Source organism: Scatophagus argus, chromosome 7, assembly GCF_020382885.2.
Source record: "Scatophagus argus isolate fScaArg1 chromosome 7, fScaArg1.pri, whole genome shotgun sequence".
NCBI lineage: Eukaryota > Metazoa > Chordata > Actinopteri > Scatophagidae > Scatophagus > Scatophagus argus.
In genome coordinates this window covers 8,649,335-8,674,430 of record NC_058499.1, presented here as the reverse complement: position 1 = coordinate 8,674,430, position 25,096 = coordinate 8,649,335, and the positions used below count along the sequence as shown (strand labels likewise).

The 25,096-nt window shown below is 41.2% G+C and overlaps 1 protein-coding gene across 10 annotated transcripts in view; it reads left to right on the top strand.

The window, feature by feature from the left end:
* Positions 1-25,096, top strand: part of plekha5 (pleckstrin homology domain containing, family A member 5) — a 74,166-nt gene that overhangs the window by 40,868 nt on the left and 8,202 nt on the right. For 4 of the 10 annotated variants that reach the window (XM_046393604.1, XM_046393600.1, XM_046393601.1 and 1 more), the window contains 14 exons: positions 6,040-6,160; positions 7,256-7,360; positions 9,452-9,524; positions 11,646-11,746; positions 13,067-13,182; positions 14,620-15,132; positions 16,742-17,222; positions 17,777-17,860; positions 18,550-18,669; positions 19,933-19,986; positions 23,515-23,577; positions 23,665-23,745; positions 24,346-24,495; positions 24,629-24,730. In XM_046393604.1, the coding sequence (XP_046249560.1) occupies positions 6,040-6,160; positions 7,256-7,360; positions 9,452-9,524; positions 11,646-11,746; positions 13,067-13,182; positions 14,620-15,132; positions 16,742-17,222; positions 17,777-17,860; positions 18,550-18,669; positions 19,933-19,986; positions 23,515-23,577; positions 23,665-23,745; positions 24,346-24,495; positions 24,629-24,730 (2,164 nt within the window). Of the gene's footprint in view, positions 1-6,039; positions 6,161-7,255; positions 7,361-9,451; positions 9,525-11,645; positions 11,747-12,563; positions 12,751-13,009; positions 13,183-14,619; positions 15,133-16,741; positions 17,223-17,776; positions 17,861-18,549; positions 18,670-19,932; positions 19,987-20,784; positions 20,866-23,514; positions 23,578-23,664; positions 23,746-24,345; positions 24,496-24,628; positions 24,731-25,096 lie in introns of those variants that run through there. The other 6 variants (XM_046393602.1, XM_046393603.1, XM_046393605.1 and 3 more) reach the window with 4 other exon arrangements.

Sequence of the window (25,096 nt, the reverse complement as noted above, 5' to 3'; positions counted from 1 at the left end):
TCTGTAAATGGTTGTGAAGGAGCATGTTGTGCCAGAACTGTCACACTGCACCCTCTTGACACATTCCTCTCCTCAGTGTGTTACTCTCACATCTCTGCTGTTTTTCACGCTGAGAGGCACAACATGCTGCTGTAAGATGATATCTAAAAAAAATTGCAGTTATCTACTGATGTAAGATAAGCTACAAAATGAATCTATATCAGATGCACTAGAGGTCACTGCACTAGAGACAAGGTGAACTACTCAACTCATTGTTCTTTTATAATATATATATATTTACAGTTTTTTACATTCAACTGTTGGCTCTGGTTTAGCAAAAGTAATAAGGGGGGAAAATCTTCGCACTGGATGAGTAATAAAAGGCAAAGACGGATTTAAGCTGCCACAGGGATAAAGAGGCCAGGCTGAAAATCACTGCCTAATCTGCTCTGCACTCCAAGTAAATCCAAAACAAGAAACTTGGTTTAAATTTGGCATTATACTCTTTAGCACCAGTCTAGTATAACATATAAAGAACTTAATTATTGCCACCAGATATAATAGAAACAAGCAGAAAAGAAATATGAATAATTCCGACAAAGAAAATCTTGATTAGCGTTGGTTTAATGAATTTAAAAGGACAATTTGTTTTCTTCTCCAATACTGCAGTTGTATCACAGTCTAGGAAAGAAATAAAGGTCCGCCGTGATGTGTGAAACTTATTTACTCATCTGTCATGAATTGTGTAATTGTCAGAGGGTGGTGCAGCCTCTAGCCAAGTTGAAACTCATAATAATCCAAAAAAGAGGCAGACGGGTCAGTGTGTCAGTTTAGGTCTTTGAAAGTGGAGTTGGTACACAACCCACAGTTGCATAAATGCATGTGAGAACCACCCTGTATTGTTACTGATAGACCAATTGAAGTTATTACTTGAGCATAAGCATCTCCCAACCGTGCTTTGATATTGCACATAGGTTACAAAAAGACACATATTAAAGAATTTACATCTGGCACTGAGACTTAACATTCTTAGTTATGCTGTGATCCAAGTTACTGCTCAAGTCCCCCCCACCACCCACCACCGCCACCATGAATGTCAACCTCAGCATTCTGTTGTCATTGCTGTACATGTCTGTGCCTATTTCTGGTGGTCCACATGATCATGTGTAAGCTGACAGGGAGTATTTGTATAACTCACATGTAAACATGTTTACTAAAACGTGGAGTGACCACGTCTGCAGAAATGAAACTTTTTTTTCAAGACTGTGGTGTTCAGTGCAATTCAGGTTGGGAAATCTGACAACAAAAACATTCTGTTTTACCATGCAGTTTTTATCATGGCGGCTGTCCCTTTGATATCTCTGGATGTATATAACATGATATGTAAAGTGAAACAGAGTGAGCAGGGCTGTATTAAGGTGATGGTCTTGTTTTGTATCTTCATCTATAAGGTCTTAAATTTATCAGATTGTTTGTATACACTCAATTATTATGCCCAAAACTGATCATTATCAAGACAAACTTACAGTATATAATCCAATCTAAAATCCAATATAAGATACATTTAATATTAAAGCACATTTTTATCCACATCACCAGCTCTTAAGTCTAGGTTGGCAGTAATTAAAAAGACAGCACAACAGGATGATACATAAGCTAATCAGCACTGGCCACTGTAAGCATGATTCAACCACAGTGCAGTAAAACTGTCAGATCTGACAAAATGTGCAAAACCTCAGTGGGAGACAGAAACAATGAGTAGAAATGTTACTGTATGTATGTCAGTTAGGCTGCCTCTGTGAATTTCTTTACGTCTTTTTCTTTAACTTTTTGTTTTTTTTTTTGGAGTCCTTGTTTTGAGTGAAATGACATCACCAGCAATAAGTATTTCGGCTACTTTTTTAGTGAAAAAACAATCATAGCCAACTGATTTAACCTTTTTGAGGCTGTCGTTGATTTGGTTACATTTCTAGATTGGCTGCCTAACATGGTATACTGCCAATAATGTGAATAGTCTTCACCTCAAAGCTTTCTTTTGTCTACGCATTTGAACATTCATTCTGAACAAATTTGTCTTTCCTCTGTTTTGTAGTGTGAATTGTGGAAAAATATGTCACCCAGCTTTTAGCAGGTAATATACTGTTAGATGCGAATGGTGAACTGTGTGTTCTCATTTGTTTTCGTAAAACGCTCTAACATGTCTGTCTGCTAACATAATCGTTGGTGTTGCACATCACCAACAGACTGTGGGTGTTGTGAATCGGGTTTTGCCTGATGACGTTATGTTATGTATTTGCATTCCAAAGTCCTGTAAGGTGCACTTTGCTGTCTGAACCATTTGTTGTGTTCATAAAAACCTTTATAAACAACTAACCGCTACAAGATCACTAATGACATTTTCCTGAGTTGAAGGTCAAGCTCTGCATTCTTGGTGAAAGCTGAGCTTTTTGACCATATCTTTTTATATTCCTGACATTCAGTGCACTTTGTTGGCTGTTTATTGATTTCTCAGGAAGCATTAAATCTGCACTTCTCTTTGGTTGCATGTTGCACTTTGTGATACATGGCTGTGTTATCTGTTCAGTTTGCTCAGACAAACTATAAAAATCCTTGACTTCATATTGTATCCTCGGTGAATGCAAGGCTACATGTGTGTAAGAGTCCTGCCTCTGTTCCTTTGCTCTGCGAGAGCTGGGTGTCGGGATCAAAAAATAAATCAATAAATATCATGAGAATTTTACTGGTTAAATTTAGTGCATTTAAAATGGTTATAAATATAAATTACACATCAGATAGAACACAATATTAGAATTAGAATCTCATTTAGACCTACAATAAAAGAACAGGACAACTGCACACCTGCATAACATAATCTATTGAACAATCACATTTAAATGTGCTAAACTACCAGTACTTTAGCATTAGCTCATGTGTTCTGTGCTGTTGCAGTTTCAGTCTCACAAAAGTGAGACTCACTGCTATAGGTTTTTGAGGGGCTGCTTTTTAAAGCATCACATTTTAACAGCACATGGTTAAATTAGTCCAATGGGATAGTAAATGTTGGTTGTTGTAAGTAATGTTGATTTCTGCACAGTTTTGGTTTATCACCAGTTACAGTTACATCTGTGAACTCGTTCCACATGTATACACTGATATCTTGATCCGTGTTTGCTCTCCTTGTGTTCTGATCTTTTGTTTGTTAAAAAAAAATAAAGGCCAGGTTAACCCCCAAACAGTAGAGTTTGAAAGCGCCCGTATTTCTTTAGAAATGCTGTGTGGTCATTTTAAAATGCACCCTCAGCCACTCGGTTCAGCATCCCCCCCGCAGTGTGCTTAGAGCACCAAGCTTCAGTGGCAGTGTAATCCCTCCTCACCCTTTTTTGCACACACAGGCACACAAAATCTATGCAGGACCAGGCAGTGATGTGGTACTTCAGTACGTAACGGTTGGTCCTAATATGCACAATTGATTAACGGATATAGTCTTGTGGTATAACTGACAGGACAATATGAGGACAGCATTGCTCATTGATGTTGACACATCTGTCGACACATAAGATAAAGTAATTTAAATTAACTCGACCACATATTATAATACACATTAGAACCTATTTATAAAAACATGCAGATTTTACTGTAAGATTGAGATGTATCTAAGTGTAAATTTTTAAAGCTAATTTTGAGACTGGTTGCGGTCCTCTTTCCTGAGGAAACAGAGTGTATAGCACTTTGATCTCACAGCGAGAACGTCCTGAGTTTGATCCTGGGCTTCAGTGTGTGGGGTTATCATGTTCTCTGCGTGTACTCCTGTGTGTACCGCTTGGTACACCAGCCTCCTGCAGCAGACCAAAGGGATGTTAGTTGGATCAACTAAACATACTGAAAGATTAAGTGTGCTTGTCTGCCTGTGTGTCGGTCCTGTGAGGGAAATGCAACCTGTCCACAGTGTGTGTGTGTGTTGTTTTTTTGGGACACTGTGGGACACTGTATTGCACGCTTGGTAAACCTGTGCTGTATTATTTGCATATAAACTAAGCCAACATTTTGCCCAACTAAACTCTACCTTCACATCTTTGCAGGTAGATATCGGAATATTTTTTAGGAGAAAAACACTGTGTGTTTTTTAGCTTTGGTATTTTTCCTACAACTATTAGTGTCTCCGTGCATTGTAGTCATGTCCGCTGTGGATTGGTGCTACCCAGAGACAAGCACCATCCTAAACAAGAAAACAGTAATTTAGAGCAGACAGACACTCAAAACCGCATGTTGTGGATATGATTGTTGACATAATCTATGTGGAATGTCATGCTAACATTTTAGAAGACGCCAGTTACAGCACAGTTTTATTTCAAAATATTGATGTGAAGCATTCAGTGGTGTATGCACTTGCACTGTAAACACTTACACTGCAAGTATTTGAGAAATAATTACTGGAGTGGACCAGATGAGGAATGCTTTTGAATAAATAGTTCATCATAGCTTTGTATTTTTATTTATTCAGTGTTTACATCTGCGTCAGCACTCACTACTTTTCAATTTCACTGCATGCAGATTGATTATCAGGCCCAAAATAATTGTCAACGAAGGCCTAACACACATAAACACACTGCAGGTTCAACCAGGGACTGGTGTGCGATATCACTAACAGCAATGTCAGTCCTCTTTCTCCACTCCTCCAAACTTTTGTGTCCTTGTGGCAAGTCAACACACATGGTTATGCTTCACTTAGGATTTCCTCTGTCACTGGAAGTGCTGAAACTCCTCGTAGCTCATTTTCTGGAGTGAGCTCATCAGATGAAGATGAAAGCAAATCTCAGTGTCTGCTCATCACTCTGCCCAAGCAGCTGTTTAGAGTAGTGACTTAAAAAATAGTGCGCTTTCTTTCAACTTGTGAGAGCATCAGTCACCCATTTGTCCACCCAGTGACTTGCTTGATGATGTCTTCAAAGATTCGTTGCTTCTACAAAGCATCCCCTCATACTGTATTACATAATCTCTTTGGTGACTTAAGAGTGAACTCTGATCATAGGAAAAATAATTCATGTAAGAAATTCTCTTACTGAACTTACAATCAAAGATCAAGTAGATGAGAATTCAACAAGATGTTGCCTTGCTAAGATGTAAGCCTTAGCTTGTAACAAACCACCTTTCTTTCAAATACAGGTAAGACCAAGTCAGTCTGTGATTGTTACTGTTTTGTCTCATTGTTGTTATGAAGGGTCTGTGGGTAGTCTCATATCTGTTGTTATGCTGAACGGGAATGAAAATCCTGTTTGTGTTGCCTGCTGTTGTGAGCTGAGCTGATGTTATCCCCTGTTTGTGCCCCCTGACTATAACAGCATGGAGTCTGAATTCTAAAACCACTTTTAAAATAAGTTTTGCAGTGTTTATCATCTTGTCTCTGTGTCTAGCAGATTGAAAGATAATAATCAAATGAGCATCTCTTTCATGGTGAACAAATACCATATTATCTGAAGTCTATTCATGTTAGATCTTTCTCATTTTTCTGTCCTTATCCGGTGGCCTGAAATCAGGGCATCATGCATTCACACTTGTTTCACTGCTGCAGTATTCCTGCTCTACTCTGGTTTTCCTGCCTTGTTCCCCCTAGACCGCAACAGTGTTCTCTTCTTAAAGAATGTAGGACATCTCCATGGGCTGAGACAACTTATTTCACAAGGTGTTATATCATGTGGCAAATGTATCGGACTTAATATGCTTTCAACTTTTGAACTGAAAAATGTCTTGGTCCTGTGGTATCCTGACCTGATTCACTGCTGCATCTTAGTATGTCAGGCAGACTTTGCAGACCATTTAAAGCTGTTAGAGGACTGGGAATGTATCTGCAGTGACATGGTGGGAGTAATTGGCTTGATTCATAGGCCCATGTTGAAATCTCATTATATAGAGAGCTAGAACTTCGGAAGAGCAGACAATAAGTCTGCTTCCTCCTATTTGTTCTTTTTTTTTATCGAGATCATTAGATATCAGTTGCCTGTCTCTGTTTCTGACTGATGATTTGCCTATATGTTCTTGGCATGCTCTGTGTCTTTCATTTAGATCTGCCTCCAAAGTGCCGGCGAATGAGAAGAAAGAACGGCCACTGAGCACCATGAGTGAGGCCTCCAACTACACAGGCGGCTCGGACTACGCCGCAAACCCCAGCAGCCCAGCAGGAAGAGTGAGTGACAGACATGAAGACGGGATTATCGTGCGTGTCTATTTAAAACCATTTCATTCAGAAATGAAAATCAAACCATTATCTGCTCATCTCCATACCAAGGGAAAATCAGAGGGAAGGTTTTTAGTCCACAAAACATTCCTGGAGAATCACAGCAAAACAGGGACCTGTTTTAAGATATGAAAAACCAGAAAAAAACATAACTGGCCTAAGTTTCCTGAAGCCCCACAATCCCAAACTGATTTGAAAAGGTGACTGGTGGCACGTGTATGAGATAAGATGAGATGAGAAATATATTTTAGACCGGCTATATGCGATTGCTTTTGGTTTAGTGCAGTGCTTCTCAATTATTTTCTGTTGCGCCCCCCCCCAGCAAGTAGAAAACAATTCGCGCCCCCCCCCCCTCACTCTCCGCCGCGACTATAAATAATAGTAATAATAATATGTAATAATATTTCATAATATGTAATAATAGGATGCTAACAATTCTGAAAAATCTCCAGCGGCTTATCAGCATGATTGGGATGTAATGTCTTCAAGTGGGGCCTTAATTTATTTGGCTTCATGCTGTCCGCTGCCAACATTTTTAGACAGTAAACACACCGGTCTTTCGTCTCCCACTGTAGTCACAGTGAAGCCAAGCGCTACATATGCTTCGTCATATTTCCTCGTCTTAGCTTTCGGGTGAGTTACTTTTGTCTCATTATCTTCGTCTCTCTCCGCCTTTCTTCTCATCCCTGTTAAAAATTTCTTCATGTTGTCTCTTAAGGGTTCGTTTACTGCACTTCATACCGCCTGTTCGGTGCAAAAAAACCGCTACACCATAGAGCTAATACTCCCTGCGCACACTCTGACAATGAGAGCGCCACTGCCAACTACTGTAGTGGATGTGCAATTACACTTTATTCTAGTACGGCAAAAAAAGTATGTTCCCCAGGGTCACACGCGCCCCCCCCACTATTTGAGAAGCACTGGTTTAGTGGTTACAGTGAGGATTTCAGCTCAAAATGTCTGTAATTAACATCTTTTCAAATCAATTTGATGTGTTTGATATGCATGAATCACTTTACTGTTACATTCATGCTTTATTTCTAGCCCTCAAGACCCTCCAAAAAAGTCCATAACTTTGGGAAGAGATCCAACTCCATCAGGAGGAATCCCAGTGCCCCGGTCATCAAGAGAAACTGGCTTTATAAGCAGGTGAGCAAGATTACATGACTTCAATGTATCCAATGTATCATATAATGTCCTGAGAAGCAGAGTGAGTAATGGCAATGCTGCGCTGTCAAGGCTGAAATGTCTCATAAACTATGGGATAGATTTCTGTGAAAGCACATATGGACATTCATGTCCATTAAAATGAATTTTTGAGAGCTTTAATTTTCATTGCTTTCGTGATGCCCTAATTTTTAATCTAGCGTCATCATCTGGTCAACTTTTTAAACTTTGCTTATTCATGGCCAAGTACCTGCACGTGTGTTAATTGATAATTAACAAATGTTTGTCCTTGTGTGTTTGTTAGTGTGCTGACGTTTACATTTAGCTGTAGCTTTCGCCGCGCCAAAGACTCTAACATGGCTGTAGGCTGTTGTTAAGCTGAAACTGGCCCATTCACAGTGCAGATATAGCAATCAAATCCTTACTTCATTGCTTTGTTGGTGTGTTTTTTGACTTTATAACTAAAGAAAATAACAAAACAAAATAGAAATTAACTAAAATAAAGTTGCAGTAACAAAGCAGCTCATTTGTAACACAGCCAAAGGAAGTAATTTATTAAACTTGAGTTTAATCTTCTGTTTGTTATTTGCAAGTTATTATGTACCTTTGTATTTACACTCATTTGCAGTAACAGTCCTAAGCACAAAGAGCACCTTACAGGATCTGAGCAGTTTTTTGTTCAGCGTTTCTCCTCAGCCAGTCATCTAGCACAGGCAGGTTTTAAATACCAGTCAGTTATCACAGCACCCTGGTTACTTACAGCAGGGTGAATAGGGGGTGCTTGAGGCAGCTCTTGGCCAGACAGCACTCTCTCATGCTTCTTAAGTGGGGGGACTCATTTAGTTTTGATTGCAGCCTCCCGGCGGAGCTTTGTGAACACATGATGGCTTCCTTTAGTACAGCTGCCAGCTGCTATTTCTTTGGGGACCTCAAACGGGGTGACGTACATCAAGCAAAAGACTCACAAATCTGCTACACGGAATAAAAGCTGGATTTGCACTTTTATTTTCCTGCCTCATTGAAACCTGGAAGCTATTGAGGTCCTTGGCTGAGGAAAAGCTGCAGCCCTTCAGTTCATCCATTGGGAGAGCAAAATGCCACAGTGATTGATGTGATGGAGAAAGCCCCGTTTTTCTCTTCCCGCCTGAAGAGAACGAGATCTGACAGGACTTTTGATAAAGTTTATTCATGAACGCATTGTAGCATGAGTGGTTAAGGCCTTCATTAAACGGAGGGAAGGTGGTGAATTGATGGACACAAGAAGTCTGAATCTTATCGTTACGTTTTTGATGTGACTGCACTATGAACACACTGAACAGCATCTGGTATTGTGACTTTTTGTTACTAATGTGTTAAACATACTGGTTCATGAAAGCGAATTTCCATTAAAAAGTAAACTGTGGCCCACATACTGTTTGACCATAATGACAGAGTTGTTGAACCCCCCTCCCCCCCCAAACACACACACACCCACACACTTTTGTCTCTGTGTGGAATCCACGATTAAGGGCTCTGCTCAAGTTTTCCAATAAAGCAAACGGGGGAGTTAATACCCTATTCCTTCACCCTTCATCCTTTTCCATCCTTTTCGAGCAGCAGCCTGAAACTCCCTTTGATCACAGCATTTCGATACCGAAGAACAGCTTAAGCAAAGGAGGTTTATTTTTGTTGCCTGTTGAGCAGCATACTTCCTTTTGATAGAGAAGGCTGTTTATGTGGTTGAAATTATATACACACTGGAAGACTCTCTTTACCATTGTGTTTATTCCATACCAGAAATCAAATGTCTCTGATGAAAATAAATGTGAAATTTGAGTGTCAGACATCTTCATTAAAACAAGTTATGTAATTCATACACACTCCATACGTACACAGAAGGACAAAAAAGGGAAAGAGGTCTACCTGGTAACTTTGAAGGTACTAACCCAGTCATACCTACTGCAAACAGTTCTTCACATGAAAACTAATTATATCTGAGGAGGTGCTTAGACAAGTACATTATTTTTTGTCATTTCAAACCGTTCTCATTAGTTTGTGGAGTGACTGTGTCCTGTCCCGCTGGTGTCTTTTCAGGACAGTACGGGGATGAAGCTGTGGAAGAAGAGATGGTTTGTGCTGTCTGACCTGTGCCTCTTCTACTACAGAGGTGAGTCCTGTCCTCTCAGCTACCAACATTTTTCAGTTTCATTAGTGTGGTACCACATTACAACAATGGTGGGTTGTCAGTTAGTCGTTCAAAGTACTGTTGTGACCCTCACAGCCACACGCTGCGTTATTATGTGCTTTGTAATATGTCCAAATCCAAGTCGCCATGGTAAGCAGCCTGTCAGGGCCAACTGAGGAGACATATTAATTGAAATGGCTCTACTGTTGTCTCATTTGACATTTGAGAGCTCATTTTCCCCCCAAGCAAAGCCAAGGCTTTAACCAAGACTTGGATGAAGCCAGCATGTTGAAAGAGAAAGTGCAGCAGCAAGCTGGTTTTCACACTAATGTTAAGTTATAAACAGGTTTTCAGAGGTTGTTTTTATACAGTGCTTGAATACTGGCGTTAATGTTGGACTGAGTTGTAGTAAACAAAATTTAGCTTGCCAATATGTAAATATCCTGTTTTAATTCTACACTAGAGGGTCCCCCATTACATCATTACAGTGATCATCCTTGTGTTTATGTGTAGTATTTACATGTAATTTATCACAGACAACCCAAACTTTTATAACTAATTCATAAAAAATGTCTACTTTAGCTCTGAATTTGAAATTTTTCTTTAAATCAACCATAGCACCCCTTTTCATTATCACATTTTTTTCTTGATGGCCTAAACATATTTTATTACTACAATCTGTCCCTCCTTATAGACCTTCCCCATTGTTAGTGCTGCACAGCAGGAAGACATTTGCAAGCATTAGATGTGATCTTTTTTATAAGATGCTGTTGACTGAGCTGCTATTGACTGGCTATTTCAGCGTCTCTCAGGCGGTACTAATGTTCACATCAAATATTGACACAGCTGTGTCCAGAGAACGTGTGAGAGCTTTCCTTTTTAAAAAACAGAAATGAACACTGTGAATCACTGAGACCCTGAGGTAAATGTAAAATAGGCCTACTGTCGGCTGCAACTTTCCTGGCACAAGTCTGCGTATCCCAGTGCCCCCTGCTCACTTGATGCGGATACAGTCATCATTTCTGCTGATCAGGATGACACCTAGTCTGTGTTATTTCTGGTGTCTGCCAGTCCTGTCGCCTTCTTTCCGCCCACTGACTGACAAAAGCCACAGACAGCAGCAGACCCAAAGGCTTTATCCAGACGGACATGTTGAGAAATCCATCTATCAGCAGAGAGTGGGCAGAGAGGTCATGAACTGTGCTGCCCCCCCCCCCCCCCCCCCCCCCCTCCAAACTAGACACAACTGCTATCTGCTGTACTTATCAGACTATTATGGTGAGCTCAGGATCTCCCACAGTGTTAGCTTATGTTTGGAGACTGTTCTGCTGAATCCTCTGTGTTTGTCTGTTAGAGAGAGGGAGAGAGAGAGGCAGAGGCACAGAGACTTGATGAATAAATGAAAGTGGGGCCGGGGGCTTCAGATTCTGCTGATGCTGGCGAATAGATCAATCCATCAATCCTTCACACTTTGGTATTGAAACCGCCTCCCTAAACATCAGTTCAGGGGCAAACAGTTTTAGATCTAAGTACTGGATGCTGACCAGAGTTCAGCAACTACTTCTTCCCCCAAAATACTGCTCACCATTCACAATGAGCCTTATTCATCTCAGTTGCTACCAGTACATGTAGGAGATTTTTACATAACATCCCAACAAACAAGCGTGCATACCAAGCAAAGAAAGCAAATGCACACGAGGGGCTGTAGCAGTCATATCCCTGATTTATTTTGTTTTCCTGCAATGTTTTGGGTAAGCAGTGCAGATTGCTTATATCAAATTAGGAGGTTAAGCAATTTACTGCCTAAAACCCTGGACTGAGTCTAATCCCCCCTGTGGAGAGTGCTTCATTGTCAATGTGGAGCCCTGTCTGCTAACTTAATGAGGATTAGAGCAGCCTAGCTTCATAGGACATTGAATCAATCTTTTCCACTGATTAGACTCTGCTCATCTGACCCACACACAGACCACACTCCTCTTTTAGTTTTTATCTTGTAGTTCACATGGTTTTTCTCTGACCTTTTTATGTTTATGTTTAGTTTTACTTATTAGTGTTCCAGATAAGAATTTGTTGTAGTATCCTGAATTTGTATTTTCCCTGCAGATGAAAAAGAGGAGGGAATACTTGGCAGCATCCTCCTACCAAGCTTTCATATATCCATGCTGTCTGTGGATGATCATATTAACAGAAAATATGCCTTCAAGGTCAGTGCATGTTTTCATTCCTGTCAAACTTTGTCGGAATACATACATTTTATCACTGAGTACATTTAGAACACAGAAAATTAAAGTATTAGTGTTATTAAAGCTCTAATAAAATGTGATCTGAGCTGAGTGTACAAAGCTCCCAAATGGTACTTTTGATCACTTGTATGCAGTTTGAAAGTTAGAAAATAGCTTTATGTTGTGGTGGTTTCCAGTGTTATATAAAACAACTTTTGGGTTTACTTTGCTCTGCTTTGTTTTGTATTTACTGTAGGAATAAGTTTCAGTTGATTGGCAGTGAAGTAATTCGAGTAAAACTTGAACTGAACACTGCCAACGCTAAAAAAACAAAAAACAAAAAAAGTGCTTGCCGAGAGCGATATGTATGTGCTGGAGTATGAGGGAATTGCAGTGCTCTTATTTGACTCAGAAAGCCAAAGTTTCGGGGGCAGCAGGCACATTTCACGGGATCTCAGTGGTGTGTACAGTATTTGACTGTGGGTCCTTCACAAACCCTAAGAGACAACAAAGTTGACCTGCCAAGTTCAGGCAAACAGACGCCCGGGAGTCTGCTCAAGGTCTCTACAACCACACGTCCTTCTCCTTTTCCAACTTAGACTCAGGCCGAAAGAGAGAGCAAGAGAGAGAGTTGAGGTAAAGGCAGAAACATGAGAGCAGGGTCTGACCTCTTCAGTTTACACACTGATTCACTCAGGAACGGGATGACTATTTGAATGCATATTTTTTTCATTCTGAACTTAGCGTGTCCCTTGTTGTGGCTATGTACGGTATTAAAAGTTCTTTATTTCTCAAGACTATACTGAAGTAACTGGAGTAATGACAGAACTTCTTTGTTTTTCAGACATTGTTAAACAGGATATTGAAGTTGTTCACTAAAAATTCTCTTTGTCTCTTTCCGTGTCTGGCTGTAACAATAAATTGGTTTGTTCACTGCAAGCGGACAGAGCGACTACAGGACAATGTGTCTGCCATACAATACACTGGTAAGTCCTACAGTATTGTGACAGATTTACTGCCCTAATCTAGAGGTATGCATGAAACTCAAGTGACTCATGGTTTGATTTGTGTGCATGACACATGTGCCCACAGCCAGGAGTATTTCACAAGCCATCAGACAGCATTTTTCACTGGCTCTACATTCTTCTCATGTAGTGATAATCACATAACAGATTCATCTACATTTAAATCACCGGTCAGGTAAAGATCCCAGTTGACTTGATGCTTTTCTGTTTTCTCTTTCAGGTTCCTCTGTCTGTGTGTCACTGTTCCTGTCACTGATTCTGTCCATTGTCAAAACAGGCCACACATCCCAACATGCGAACATACTATTTTTGCACCGACACAGCCAAAGAGATGGAGTCATGGATGAAAGTAATGACAGATGCTGCACTTGTTCAAGCGGAACCAGTCAAAAGGTTGGTAAGAGAATCACTAAAAAAGTTATTTTTACAGAGACTCTGGATTTTATTAAATCTGCTATATTGCAGCTTTTGAATGGAGAAAAGGGCATTTATAAACAGTTGACTTTGTATTCGTTGGTCTACTTCTCTATCCTCTTCTTTTTAGCATTTGCCCTGTAAGCAAGTGCTTTTGAATCCCTCTGTTAAGCCTGCTAAGTTCTTAAGCAACAGCTTTTGACATTTCTGGTCTGAGTTTGTGGAAGAAGCAGTGACTGTCTTTAATGTTATGTAACTATTTTTACTGTCAGAGTTTATTACAGGGTAACATACACAAGCATTCACTCATTCATGCGGGCATATGCACTGTGAATGCATGGTTCAGGGGATGTTGTGCACAGCTGTGCTGGCTGATCAGGATCTCTGACTCATCAGGATAGGGTTTTTTCCTTCTTTTCAAAACTGTGTTAAATGTCTGTCATTTGGCACTCGTCCTGTCTAATGCCCTCCTTTCACATGGTCGAGCAGAGAAGTAATGGTGAAGTGCTTTGCAATTACACAGAGCCGTAGTGCCTGAAATCAACTGAATAGCTCTGTCAAATCAAATCGTTTAATCTAAATTTTAAGTATCCAGTTTCTGCTCTATGGATAGAATTACATTTTGTCACATCTTTCAATATTAGCCAGTAGGTAGTTTAGAAAAAGAACAAGATTTAGTAACCCAAATCCTCTCTTTAAAACAGTACAAGTAAATGCACAGAGAACATTCATAGGGCTAAATATGTGCTCTACTGGGCTGGCGGAGCCACAGAAGACTGGAGAAGACATTACGTGACTAGGGCTGCTATTTAAAAGGATACAAGTGGAAACTCTGAAAGAATGCCTTTCCGACTGCCCTCTTATTGCTAACCCAGTCAGCCATGCTGCTAAGGGGAATTTGCCAAACTTTGAAGCAGTGACCTTGAGTCTGTCTTAGACCAAGGAGTAGTGGTGTCTATTACCTTAGGAGACCTCTCTAAGGACCACAGAGCTGTAGAAAGTTCTTCTAGGGAGGGGGCTAAAAGGGAGCCACAAATGGTTTAGCAGAATCTGAGCAGCACCTCTGTGGTGTGCTCCAGCAGAGGCAGGGTTTTATTGGAGATATCTGATATCCATTTACACGGCTGGCCTCCTCTGGCAGCTGGAAGAAACATTGTGCACCTCCGCTCATTTATTTTGCACTTTCTTTTTGTTTCAGAGCTGCCCTTATTAGCAGAGTTCATAAAGGTAGTACCTTAGTTCTACAGAATATTTTATCATACTTGATACAACATCTAAAAACTTTTACTGGTGATCTATCTGAGATGGCAGTTTAATTTAATAAAGTTATCATCTGTCCTTCTCTGTGTAGGCGTTCTTATGTGTCTTTGATTGCCTCTTGTTAATATTCGAACACCTCCTCTTTGTCTTAATCAGGTTAAACAAGCTAAAAGTGGAGCAGTGTGGACCACAAGAGATCAATCATTTGGCCAACCACAGGCCACAGCTCACGCAGCCTGAAATCCAGAACAATGAACGCAACCGTGAGGTGGACCGTGAGCACGCTGCAGCAGTCCCAGCAACCACAGTACAAGAAGATAGGAAGCAGCGAGACGCTGAGCGCTACGGCTTCCAGAAAGATGGGGAGGAGCGAAAGCGCCCCCTCACCAAGATCAACAGTATAAAACTGAATCAAACTCAGGCAGCCCAGACTTTGATGATCAAGGATAACATCACCTCGCCGCAGACTCCAGCAGAGATAGATGGGCCACATCGCAGCCCCCAGGTCAATGGGTCTGGTGAGCAGTGTCAGGAGGGGACCGGAGCGCCTCCTCAGAGAAGTCCCACCCATGAGCCAGACCGCACCCTGAGCAGGACCAGTTCTATGCAGCAACTGGAGCACTGGGTCCGCACACAAAGAGGGCGCAGCCAAGACGATGACACCAGGAGGTCGGTTTGATTATATGACCTTTCGCGAGTTTAAATCAACCTTAATGTTCATATTATTTCATTGTGTGGCGCAAGAGACGAAAATATGCCAGCACATGTTGTCTTAAGGCTATTGCACAACAGTTCAGTCTTGTCCTACTTCAACAACAAGAAGTGGAACTTGGCTCAACTTAGTGTAATTTAGAAATGTTGACTGACCCGCATCTTGAAACAGGAGGGATTCCCCCCTAAGCATCTGAGCTTCCACATACAGTACATAGGCAGACTCCCGAGTTTTCAAAGCTTCTTAGTCCCATTTCTTCTAAGCCATGTTGTTTAAAGCCAGAGGTTTCACATGTTCCTCACCGTGATTTAAACACTTTAATATTACACTATAGAGTGTACCAGTAAGTACAAGCAGTGATGAAAAAGTGCTGAGTGGAGCTTTTAGCCAGAGTTACTGCTTGCCAGTGACCCCACTGTGAGTTCTCTTTTTAATTGGTTTGAGATTAAACTTGCTCCCTCACCTTGTCTGTCTCTCTGTCTGTCTGCTTGCCCTCCCGTCTGTCAGTTTGTCTGTCTCTGAATATGTGTATCTGACAGCTGACTCGTCCACATGTTTGACACATACTTGACTCTTTGCCTACACTCACTCCTTGAATAAGTTTGTTCAAAAACTGAGCACGTTTCTGTTGAGCAGTGCGTAAAAAAGATGATAAAACCACAGCAAGTCTTTGGTCCTTAGTTCCGCAGTGACCTTCTGTGATAAGTGCGTACACTCCCACTCATCTCCTTTGACAGTCAGTTTGTTATTAAGCACATATCCTCCAGAGTGATTTAGTTTCCATGAAGTCACAGGTCCCTTTTTTGATGCTACTGGGTTTTTATAGACCAGTGAGGGCTCTACCCACGATCTGTCAGGGAGTCTCAATTGGTTGCTCTCACAATTCCTGCTGCACTGACTCTGAATCCTCTGTGGGAGTGGAGTTTTTTGAAGCTTTGTTGTCACAGGAAAAGTCTAATTTGGGGAGGTTCTTGAGAGGAACGAGTCCAAATTGAATCTATATAGACTAGACCAGAGATGATTTCCAATTGCTAAGTTTTAAAAAGGCAAATCACAATGTTTCACTCAGTGCTCTTTCATAACATGACATTGCTTTGATCGATATCTAGCGAGCTATAATTAGGTGGTTTTGTTTGGTGTTATTTAAAATAAAAAAGGCATAAAATTGAAAGTCTGCTTGACTATAAACATCTTTTTTCTCATCTTTAAACATGACAGATGGAGCCTGTTATTCATGAAACAATCATTTTTTAGGAAAACAAAGAAATAAACAAATTATATAATAAAGTAGCTGAAGAATGATAAAATTGTGGTACCTGCTTTGAAAGCTGATGTTGAATTAGTCAATAAAAATATACGGATGTGAAAGCAGCAGCAGCAGCAGCAAAAAAAAAAAAAACAATCCCAAATTACATAAGAAATGAGACACTCATCTGTGATAGTATGAATTTATTAGCAAACAATGCAACTAAATTATTTGTCTTCTCTAGTAATCAGCTGAAGAGTTTATCAGTGGTGAGATTTTTTCAGTTCCTTCACAACAACATGTTTTCTCTTTCTTCCCAGCATTACGTCATACCAGACACTGCCGAGAAACATGCCAAGCCATCGGGTGCCCTACATGCCTAATTATGGCGATGGCTACTGCAGTATGCCCAGGAGTAGCATGGCACAGCGGGACAGTATCTGCAGCATGTCGCCGTCGTTGTACGACCAGGCCCTGGGTCCCTCACCAGCCGATAAGCGCCGCTCCATGCGCGATGACACCATGTGGCAGTTATTTGAGTGGCAGCAAAGGCAGGCCTACACCAGGCAGCCAGGGCTCTACAGCAATATGGCCAGTCCCAAAACAATGATCAATCTGTCGGAACATGCCGCACCAAGCCACTCCATTCCCCCCTCGCCCTCCCACGGCTCCCTGTCCATGTACGGTGGCTACTCACCTATGCGATCCTACAACATGCACAGCACTCGTTCGGAGGTGTCCTCTCCCATCTACAGAAGAGACTTGGGCTTTGAAAGACGGCACATGCCCCAGCTCAGCAAGGTCAGTAAAAGCACACGTTAATCCTGAACACGTGGTTTACCCGTAGTTATCACATAACTTTAGTGGTATCTTGTTACTCAGAGAGTTACGGTTTTATTTGGTCAGAATTTCAGATATCTATCTTGGAATTAAAATTTGAGTTTTGTTTGTGGTGCTCTCGGGTGGGGGGGGGTGGGGTAAAAGAAATAACCACTAACATCTCTCTCCGCAGTAGCTGTCAGAGGTTGCAGACCACAGTTTCCATAAGAACTAGCTTTTACGTAGGAAATAGTCTAAACAATCTAAAAACTGTTGACAGCATGTACTTTTGATTATTGGGAATAACAAGAAGCAAGTAATTTTCCATGTTTTAAGTGGTTGAATGTGTTTTGATGCTAGAAATCTGAGGTGGTTGATACTTTGGAAGATAAATTAAAACGCATCTCAGTGGCTAAAACACTGAGTGTGTGTGCAAATGTTTTTTTTTTTGTGTTGGGCTGTGAATGATTATTCAAACCCATTTCCATAGTGGAAAGTGACAGGCTGTTTTGTTTATAATTCACTATTTCCTGCAGTATGCCTACACACCTGATAGGAGGTCTATGCCTGCAGGGATCCCAGTTCAGACTGTCACTGCCCAGTCTCTCCAAGGCAAAACAGTAAGTCCTCATCCATCGCTCCAGAGTTCATCACTATGTTCCTACTGGATTTCTTTACTACCCCGAGCTCGGGCTTCATACGCTTGATCATTTGGGTTTAACTGGACTTTTTTGAGTGAGCGGCAAACCTATTTTCCGAACACCACCAACCCTCTTTTTCTCCTTCTTTCTGTCCCTCATTTCTTTCCAAGAAGAATTTGTGACAGAATCTTTCGAGACAGATTTAGGCAGAACTCAGATGTATGTTCCACTTGGTAGGATTTAGGGTATGTTCACTTCACGAGCTCCTTTGACTCGCTTCACATCAGTGGAGACTTAAAAACCCTGTCACTCAACAACTCTCTAAGCCAGATCAGGAATTTCTTTCAAAGCCGCACACAGTGCTGTGTCCTCATGGAGCTGGTAAAGTGTGAACTGGATTCTGTAATAAATGCTAAACTGTTCTCCTGTGTTGAGCGTACATGTACATGCATGCTGCTGACAGCGATAGCACCTTGGATAATCTCATGTTCCTCGGCTGCATGAAAACTTAATACCTAAAGAAACTATTCACCTGTTGGGAGTCTGACACCTCTAAACCTCCTGTCCTGGTGTGTTCTCTCCTTTCCTTTCCCCTCCCACTCCCCCTGGGGTGTGTCCCTGTTTCATTGTGGCTGTATGTCCCTCCCATCCTCCTCCCTTCCTTGCAGCCTGAGGAACTGACTCTGCTGCTGATAAAGCTGCGGCGGCAGCAGGCAGAGCTAAACAGTATCCGGGAGCACACTGTAGCACAGCTTATGCAACTAAACATGGATGGCGACAACCCAAAGGTCAGGACCCCAGAGGTGCCCCGGCAGGCGTGTGTGTTAGCCTGTGCTGTGTATGCCATCTTTACTCACTTGCATTATTCATCTTGATCTAGAGGCTTTTTTTTTTTGCTCTTCATACACGGTTGATTTATGGAGAAAAGACACTGCAGTAGACATTTTCTCCCTAAGGGACTATGCTTTGGCTTGAAGTTGTCTATTCATCATATTTAGGAATCAGCTAACTAGCTTTCAGCTTTTCCCAAAAAGCATGAGTGTCTGGAAATAAAAACTAATCTTCTTTTAGAACCAGCATCTGATTTTGTATAATTCATCAAATCATTACAGCTGGCCATTTTATCTGTTTCATTGAGGCAAGCAGTTGACTGATTCATTTTACTTTGCTGAAGAGTCTGGACAGATGTTAGCCAGAAATGAAACTTAAAGCCACTGGCAAAGCTTTAAGAGTGACCAGCTAAGGAGTTTAAGGCCATTGGCATACGTAAATGTCAGTTGAGGATTTTTGCATTTTAAGTCTCTTCTAAGACGTCAGGCTGCAGATTTGACTGTTGCTGATGTAGGTCATCCAGGCCAGAGGTGGAGAATAGTTGGATATGAAGAATTTAGGTTTTTGCTGTGTTTTTAGCTCCCGCTCTACAATTTTTTTGAAAGATTGTGGCCTTAACTACCTAGTTATGTTGATTATCAAGATACTCCCATCCCCTTGAAATGATTTATTTTGCCTGCATGTCCATTTGATCATTATGGCTCTCTTTCATGTCTCACACTCATTCTGTTATCTTACACAGGTACATCTGCTACCTGACCATTTTTCTTCACCTTGACTCATCCTGCCTTCCTTTCTGTCCGGTTTTCTTTGACTGTACTGTACATGCTTGTGTGTGTGTGTGTGTGTATATGTGTGTTTTGTTTATTTTTATTTGTATTTTATTTATTTGTGTGTTTCTTATCTTGTAGGGACAAAAGTCTGTTTACAGTTATATGCTAACCTTCCCTATGGGGGCAAAAGATTAAATTTTAGGGTCAAAACTTGGCTTAAGATTAGGTTTAGGTTAAGCTTAAGGTTTAGATTAAAGTTAGGGTAAAGGTTAAGGTTAGTGAAGTCATGGTTATGGTTATGGTAAGTTTGAAAACAAGACTGTGTAAATATGTGTGTGTGTGTGTGAGGAAGAGAGAGAGGGCATCAGAGAAAGATCATGATGTCCATTTCTTTTGTCTTACTCTTCTGTTGCGTTTTCTATCCTCTCCTTTTGCTGCTGACGTTAGAACGACATTCTCTCCCATCACCTCCAAAGGAACCTCATGTATTTGGACAATCAGGTGGGGTAATGCATGAATGCATGGCCCTGTCTCCCTTTGTCATAAACTGAACTCATTCAATGCTTTGCTTAATATTATATAGTACTGTCAGCTGTAAAAATCGGTTCATTTCCTATTTGCCTAGCTAATTAATTAGTCATTCATTTGTTTTTCTAGAACAAATTACATAGCAAGGACCAGTGTCATATACCACACCTTAAGCTAGTTTGTAATGGGCATATTCGTTCATTCACTAAGATGAATTTGTGCTGCTGTCACCAGTGCTAACTGAATATCTAGAAGTTTTACAGCTTCTATATAAAGTCCATATAGAGAGGCATGTACTGTGTCTACCGTGTGAGTAATTACAAAAGTGCAATGTGTAGTACAATGACACATTTCTAATAATAGACATGGGGAACATAATATTCTACTTAAACGAACTGGCTTCAGGTTTGTGTAACTATTAAGAAGTGTGTTTAACATTTAACATTTACCATCTACTGCACCACACTACATATATTGCAACAATTCCTGCATGCTTCATCAAAGTTTAATGAGAGCTTTACACCACTAATAAGCAAGTTATAGCTTTGGACTACAATGTTTTCCTGATATTGTTTTGAAGCGTCTCTTACTGCTTCCCACTGCTGTATCCACCCCTGTCCGCTCTGGATGTTTGTGTTTGAGTCTGCTTCATGAGAGAGAGCAAAGGAGGTGTGACAACATTGTCGGTGTTGTCTATGAAGTGAAGCACTGCTGTAACCTGACACTTATCTAACTAAACTTGCTATATCGCTCCTTTTCACACTGGACTAGATGAAGGAAAATGACCCTTTAATCGTCATGACTCACACTTTGATTGAGAACTCTGCCCCAAGGTCTCAACTTTACCAGCAAGTAAGGCCAGCCAGCCAAAGGCTTCGCTCCGCCTCATCCTCACCAGTCGCTGTTGTTATTTTGGTCTGTTGTGCAATGCTCTTCCTCTGGTTGTCCGAGTCCTCATGGCATCTTGAGACTGGTCTCCCTGTATCGTTTGTATTGCCAGCACCTCCTCATCCATTGCTTTTGACTGTTCTATTATCCCGAGAAGTCATACCAATATGGGCATGACTTGTAAAAGGGTAGAATGACGTGTATGCTTCACTGTTCAGTTAAGTCCCTTCCTCACTTTCAGGTTTGTGTGTTGGGTTCTTGAGATAGTTTGCTCTAGAAGTTGCCACGTGTTTGTGAAACATTAACTAGCTGTTTGACTTTCCTAAAGCAAAAGCTTGAGATAATTTAGGTAGCAAAGACTCGTCTTCACTCATCTTGTTTTGGCTTGTTAGCCCTAAATAGTGAAGGCTAGCGTGTGATTTTTCATAACTCCTTGCAGAATGCGTTCCTTCTTGTTAGCCAAGCCACCTGGACCTAGTAGGGGGACTCTAATTAGACTTAATGATGTGTTGCCAAAAATATCACTTCTCCATCCAGTGTATTACCCAGTAATATGTCTTACGGTAAAAAAAAAAAAAAAATATTGAAAGGAATTGATTTCGCAGAATAATTTCGGTACAATGAAGACCATATTCATATATTTTAACGTTAGCAGGATACATGAATATTTCACTGTCATAAAGCAAGTAATACTCTTCATACAGTTAATTCAGATAGTGCTGCTTTATTAATTCAATGTCAGGATTTAGTGATTTAAGACTGAGTACACTTTAGCATCAGCTGTGGAACAGATTCTATACCTAATATGGCCAAGGAGGCACACTGATAATAAAAATTAAAGCAGATGCATTCCTGGTAAACCATGTGTGTAACATCGCTCTCTCTTGTCATTCTACTGGTGGAAAAGATACGGACGACCATCACTTTGCCACTTTTGTGATCGCCTCTCGAGGTGTAAAAGTGCTGCTGAGTACTGACCCCGCCCACCCTCACCTCTCCCACCCATTCACTGGCGTACCAAGCCGGCAACAGCTGCATTCCCACCTGTTCAGCTGTCAGAAGTCTGTCTCCCTCCACCACCTCCCCCATGTCACCCGTAATTCACACCGCACAACACCACAGCGAAGCTCTCAGAGCTGTGGGAGAGTCTGCATGTTCTGTGTGGAATGCCATGTGGCTGTCAGGTCCCACCTGCTTTAACTGTACTGTGTGGTTCAACTAAAGAAAAAAGGTGTGAAGAGAAGTGTGTGTGTGTGTGTAAGAGTGCAGGTGTGAACGTCTGTATATAGTGGAGTCTGAAAGTATTTGGACAGTCATTTTTGTTGTTGTTTTGGCTCTGTAGGCCAGCACACGAGGATGTGAAATTAAATGTCAGTGAAGTTGAAGTGCCCACTCTTAGCTTAAAGTGGTTTGAGCACTAAACATACTGAACCACCAAAGCAACCAATATTTATAGGGCCAAACAGGTGTGTGGTGTGTTTCATTTGCCAAAAACCAGACTGAAAGCAAAATGCACCAAAACAATCAAGGAGGGAAGATGTCTGCAATTCAAGTGTGTCACGAGTGTTACGAAGAGAAATACCAAGTGTCTGCTGATGTCTGTGGCTTGTAAACCAGCCGGTATTTGACTGCAAAAAGAACTGAAAATCATATATTACTGGCACTTTGTCCATACAGTCATCACATTATTTCATATCCAGTGTGAGTACTAAGACAAAACAACACAAACATGTCCCTGTCCTCATATCTCTGGACTGTACTGTATTGTTTGTAAGCTTTAGGAGAGTGGTTGAATGATGTGATGAATGGATTTTCTGGGAACATGGGATCCAATGCAGTTCAAATAACTTATTAAGTCTGAATTTTTCTTAATGCCACTTAGGTGAGTGGCATTAATGAAATGCAGAGGAAAGGAGAAGAAGAGTTTTTCTCGGTTTTGTAACTACGTAAGTGCAGGTGTTATAATGTGATACACCTACGTTTTGTAATAGTACAAACTGGTTTAGTAGTAACTGCAGTACACTCTGACATTGAACTGCATTTGTCTTTTCCAGTCTGGACTTCAGTAACTAAATGTGTGTTTATAATTGTTCTGAGCATTACTGCTGTACGTTATACCCTTAAGATATCTGGTGATGTTCATATTCTGGGAATATCTTGACCTAATGCAGCACACACTCAGTTGACCACAGTCACCAGTCAGGAAGAGGCTTTGAACCAATGAGCTGCATGTTAATTAGCATATTAAGATGTGCTGGAGAAAACAGTTTGTGTTCACAGCTCATGTGCTGACTCTAGAGTTGAGTAAGCAAGATTGTTTTACAGGCCGTCCTTCCCCTTGAATTTCCAATAAAATCGCTGTGTTGCGCTGATGACAAACGACTGTGGGTAATGAAACACGAGGCACCAGAATCTGCGTTCAGCCTGGCTGCTCTCCCGTTGTCGTTTTGTTAATTTAGATTGTCTGATTCAGTGGTGTTTGAGTTTCCATTCAAGGACAAATCCAGTGACTCAGTGAGAGAGCCTGCTCATGATACTGCATTAGATCTCCAGATTCTAATGTGTGTGTGCATATTTGGTTTCTCTGTCTAAATGTTCCATCTTTCCTCGCAGCTGAGTCCAGAAGACTACAGGGAACACGCCTATACATGTAGGCCAGAAGAGCTGGACTTTGATGTAAGCTCGAGTGATGCACTTGCACATGACATGATGCTACATTCAATTAACACAAGAGATCACAACTCTGTCTTGTTTTCTCTTCAGGCCAAACTTAGCAGGTTGTGTGAGCAGGATAAACTGTTGAGGACACAAGAGGACAAACTTCAGCAGCTGTACAGAGAGAAGGTGACTAAACTAAAGTGTCTGTCTTGGTCGCTTTGTCGCACACGCAGAAGACAAATTGAAACCTGCTTCAGTTCTGAGCAGAGCTTGAGTTAAGTGCATATGCACAACATTGAGAGAGAAGAAGCAAACCAAAAAGACTTGTATATCTGTTATCAACTTGAAAGAGCTGGAAGACTCGCATAGCCATGTTATATTTAACATATCTGGCTGTCAGCAGACTGTAACACTAAAAGCACCCTGTGTGTTTGTGCTGTTTGTCTGTTGGAATCACTTAAGCAAACAGAGTCGTTGGCAGTTTCTTAAATACATATTTTTATTTGATAAAATGAATAAATACATTGTGAAATGGTGCATAATTTGTAGTCCATTTGAAGTTAGCTCCAAGCTTATAAAAAACAAACTAATAAAATATAACATTCTCAGATTAAGCTCTGGAGGAAGCAAAAGGGTGATAGGGCAGGACAGTTGCAGAGGCTTAACCTTTTCGATCAGTTTTAGTCGTGAGAGATCTTGAACTTTGCTAAAATTACCTGATCTAAAAGGTTACGGTGACAACCGTTCGTGCCTCATGTGTATTTGTTATGTTGTGTTTTCTTTCAGCACACCCTGGAGACAGCGCTGCTGTCAGCCAGCCAGGAGATAGAGATGGGCTCCGATAACCCTGCTGCCTTGCAGAGTGTCATCCAGCAGAGAGACTTACTGCAGAGCGGCCTGCTCAGCACCTGCAGAGAGCTTTCCAGAGTCACAGCCGTGAGTCATGCAGCTCATTCACGCACACTACACCAGTCACGCTGGACTCGCGCTTTCTTCAGATGAGACTTTTTGCCTGCTTATTTTATTTTTTTAATGTTGTCATTCACAAAGTGCATCTTTTCCAAATCAGGAGCTGGAGCGATCGTGTAGGGAGTACGACAAGCTTGAAGGAGATGTGACTCTGGCTAAGAACAACCTGCTGGAGCAACTTGAAGCACTAGGAAGCCCTCAGGTAGAATAAATCCTGAGACTGATGTGTCCGAACTGGCATTGTATAATAGTCAAACTTTGGTTGTGTGACAGATTACCTTGAACACCTTTTTGTAGGCACTTTTGGTTTTACTTTGGGGAAAAAGTCTAAAAATATTTCTGTGCTCCAGTGCCTTTTAGCTTGAGCGAGGAGCGGAATAACTCAGAGATCAAAGTAACATAGTGAGTGATTGATGACTCAAGCGATGATAGAGCAGGTCTTAATTAAGTCTGCCTTTTATCTTGTCCTTCATCACGGGAGAGGAGAGAACAGTTATTCCTGGGTGAGCCTGAGTAAGAGCCAGTGCTAATTTAGAGCAGAGAAGTCCAAGGGCCAGCAGGGAGCCTG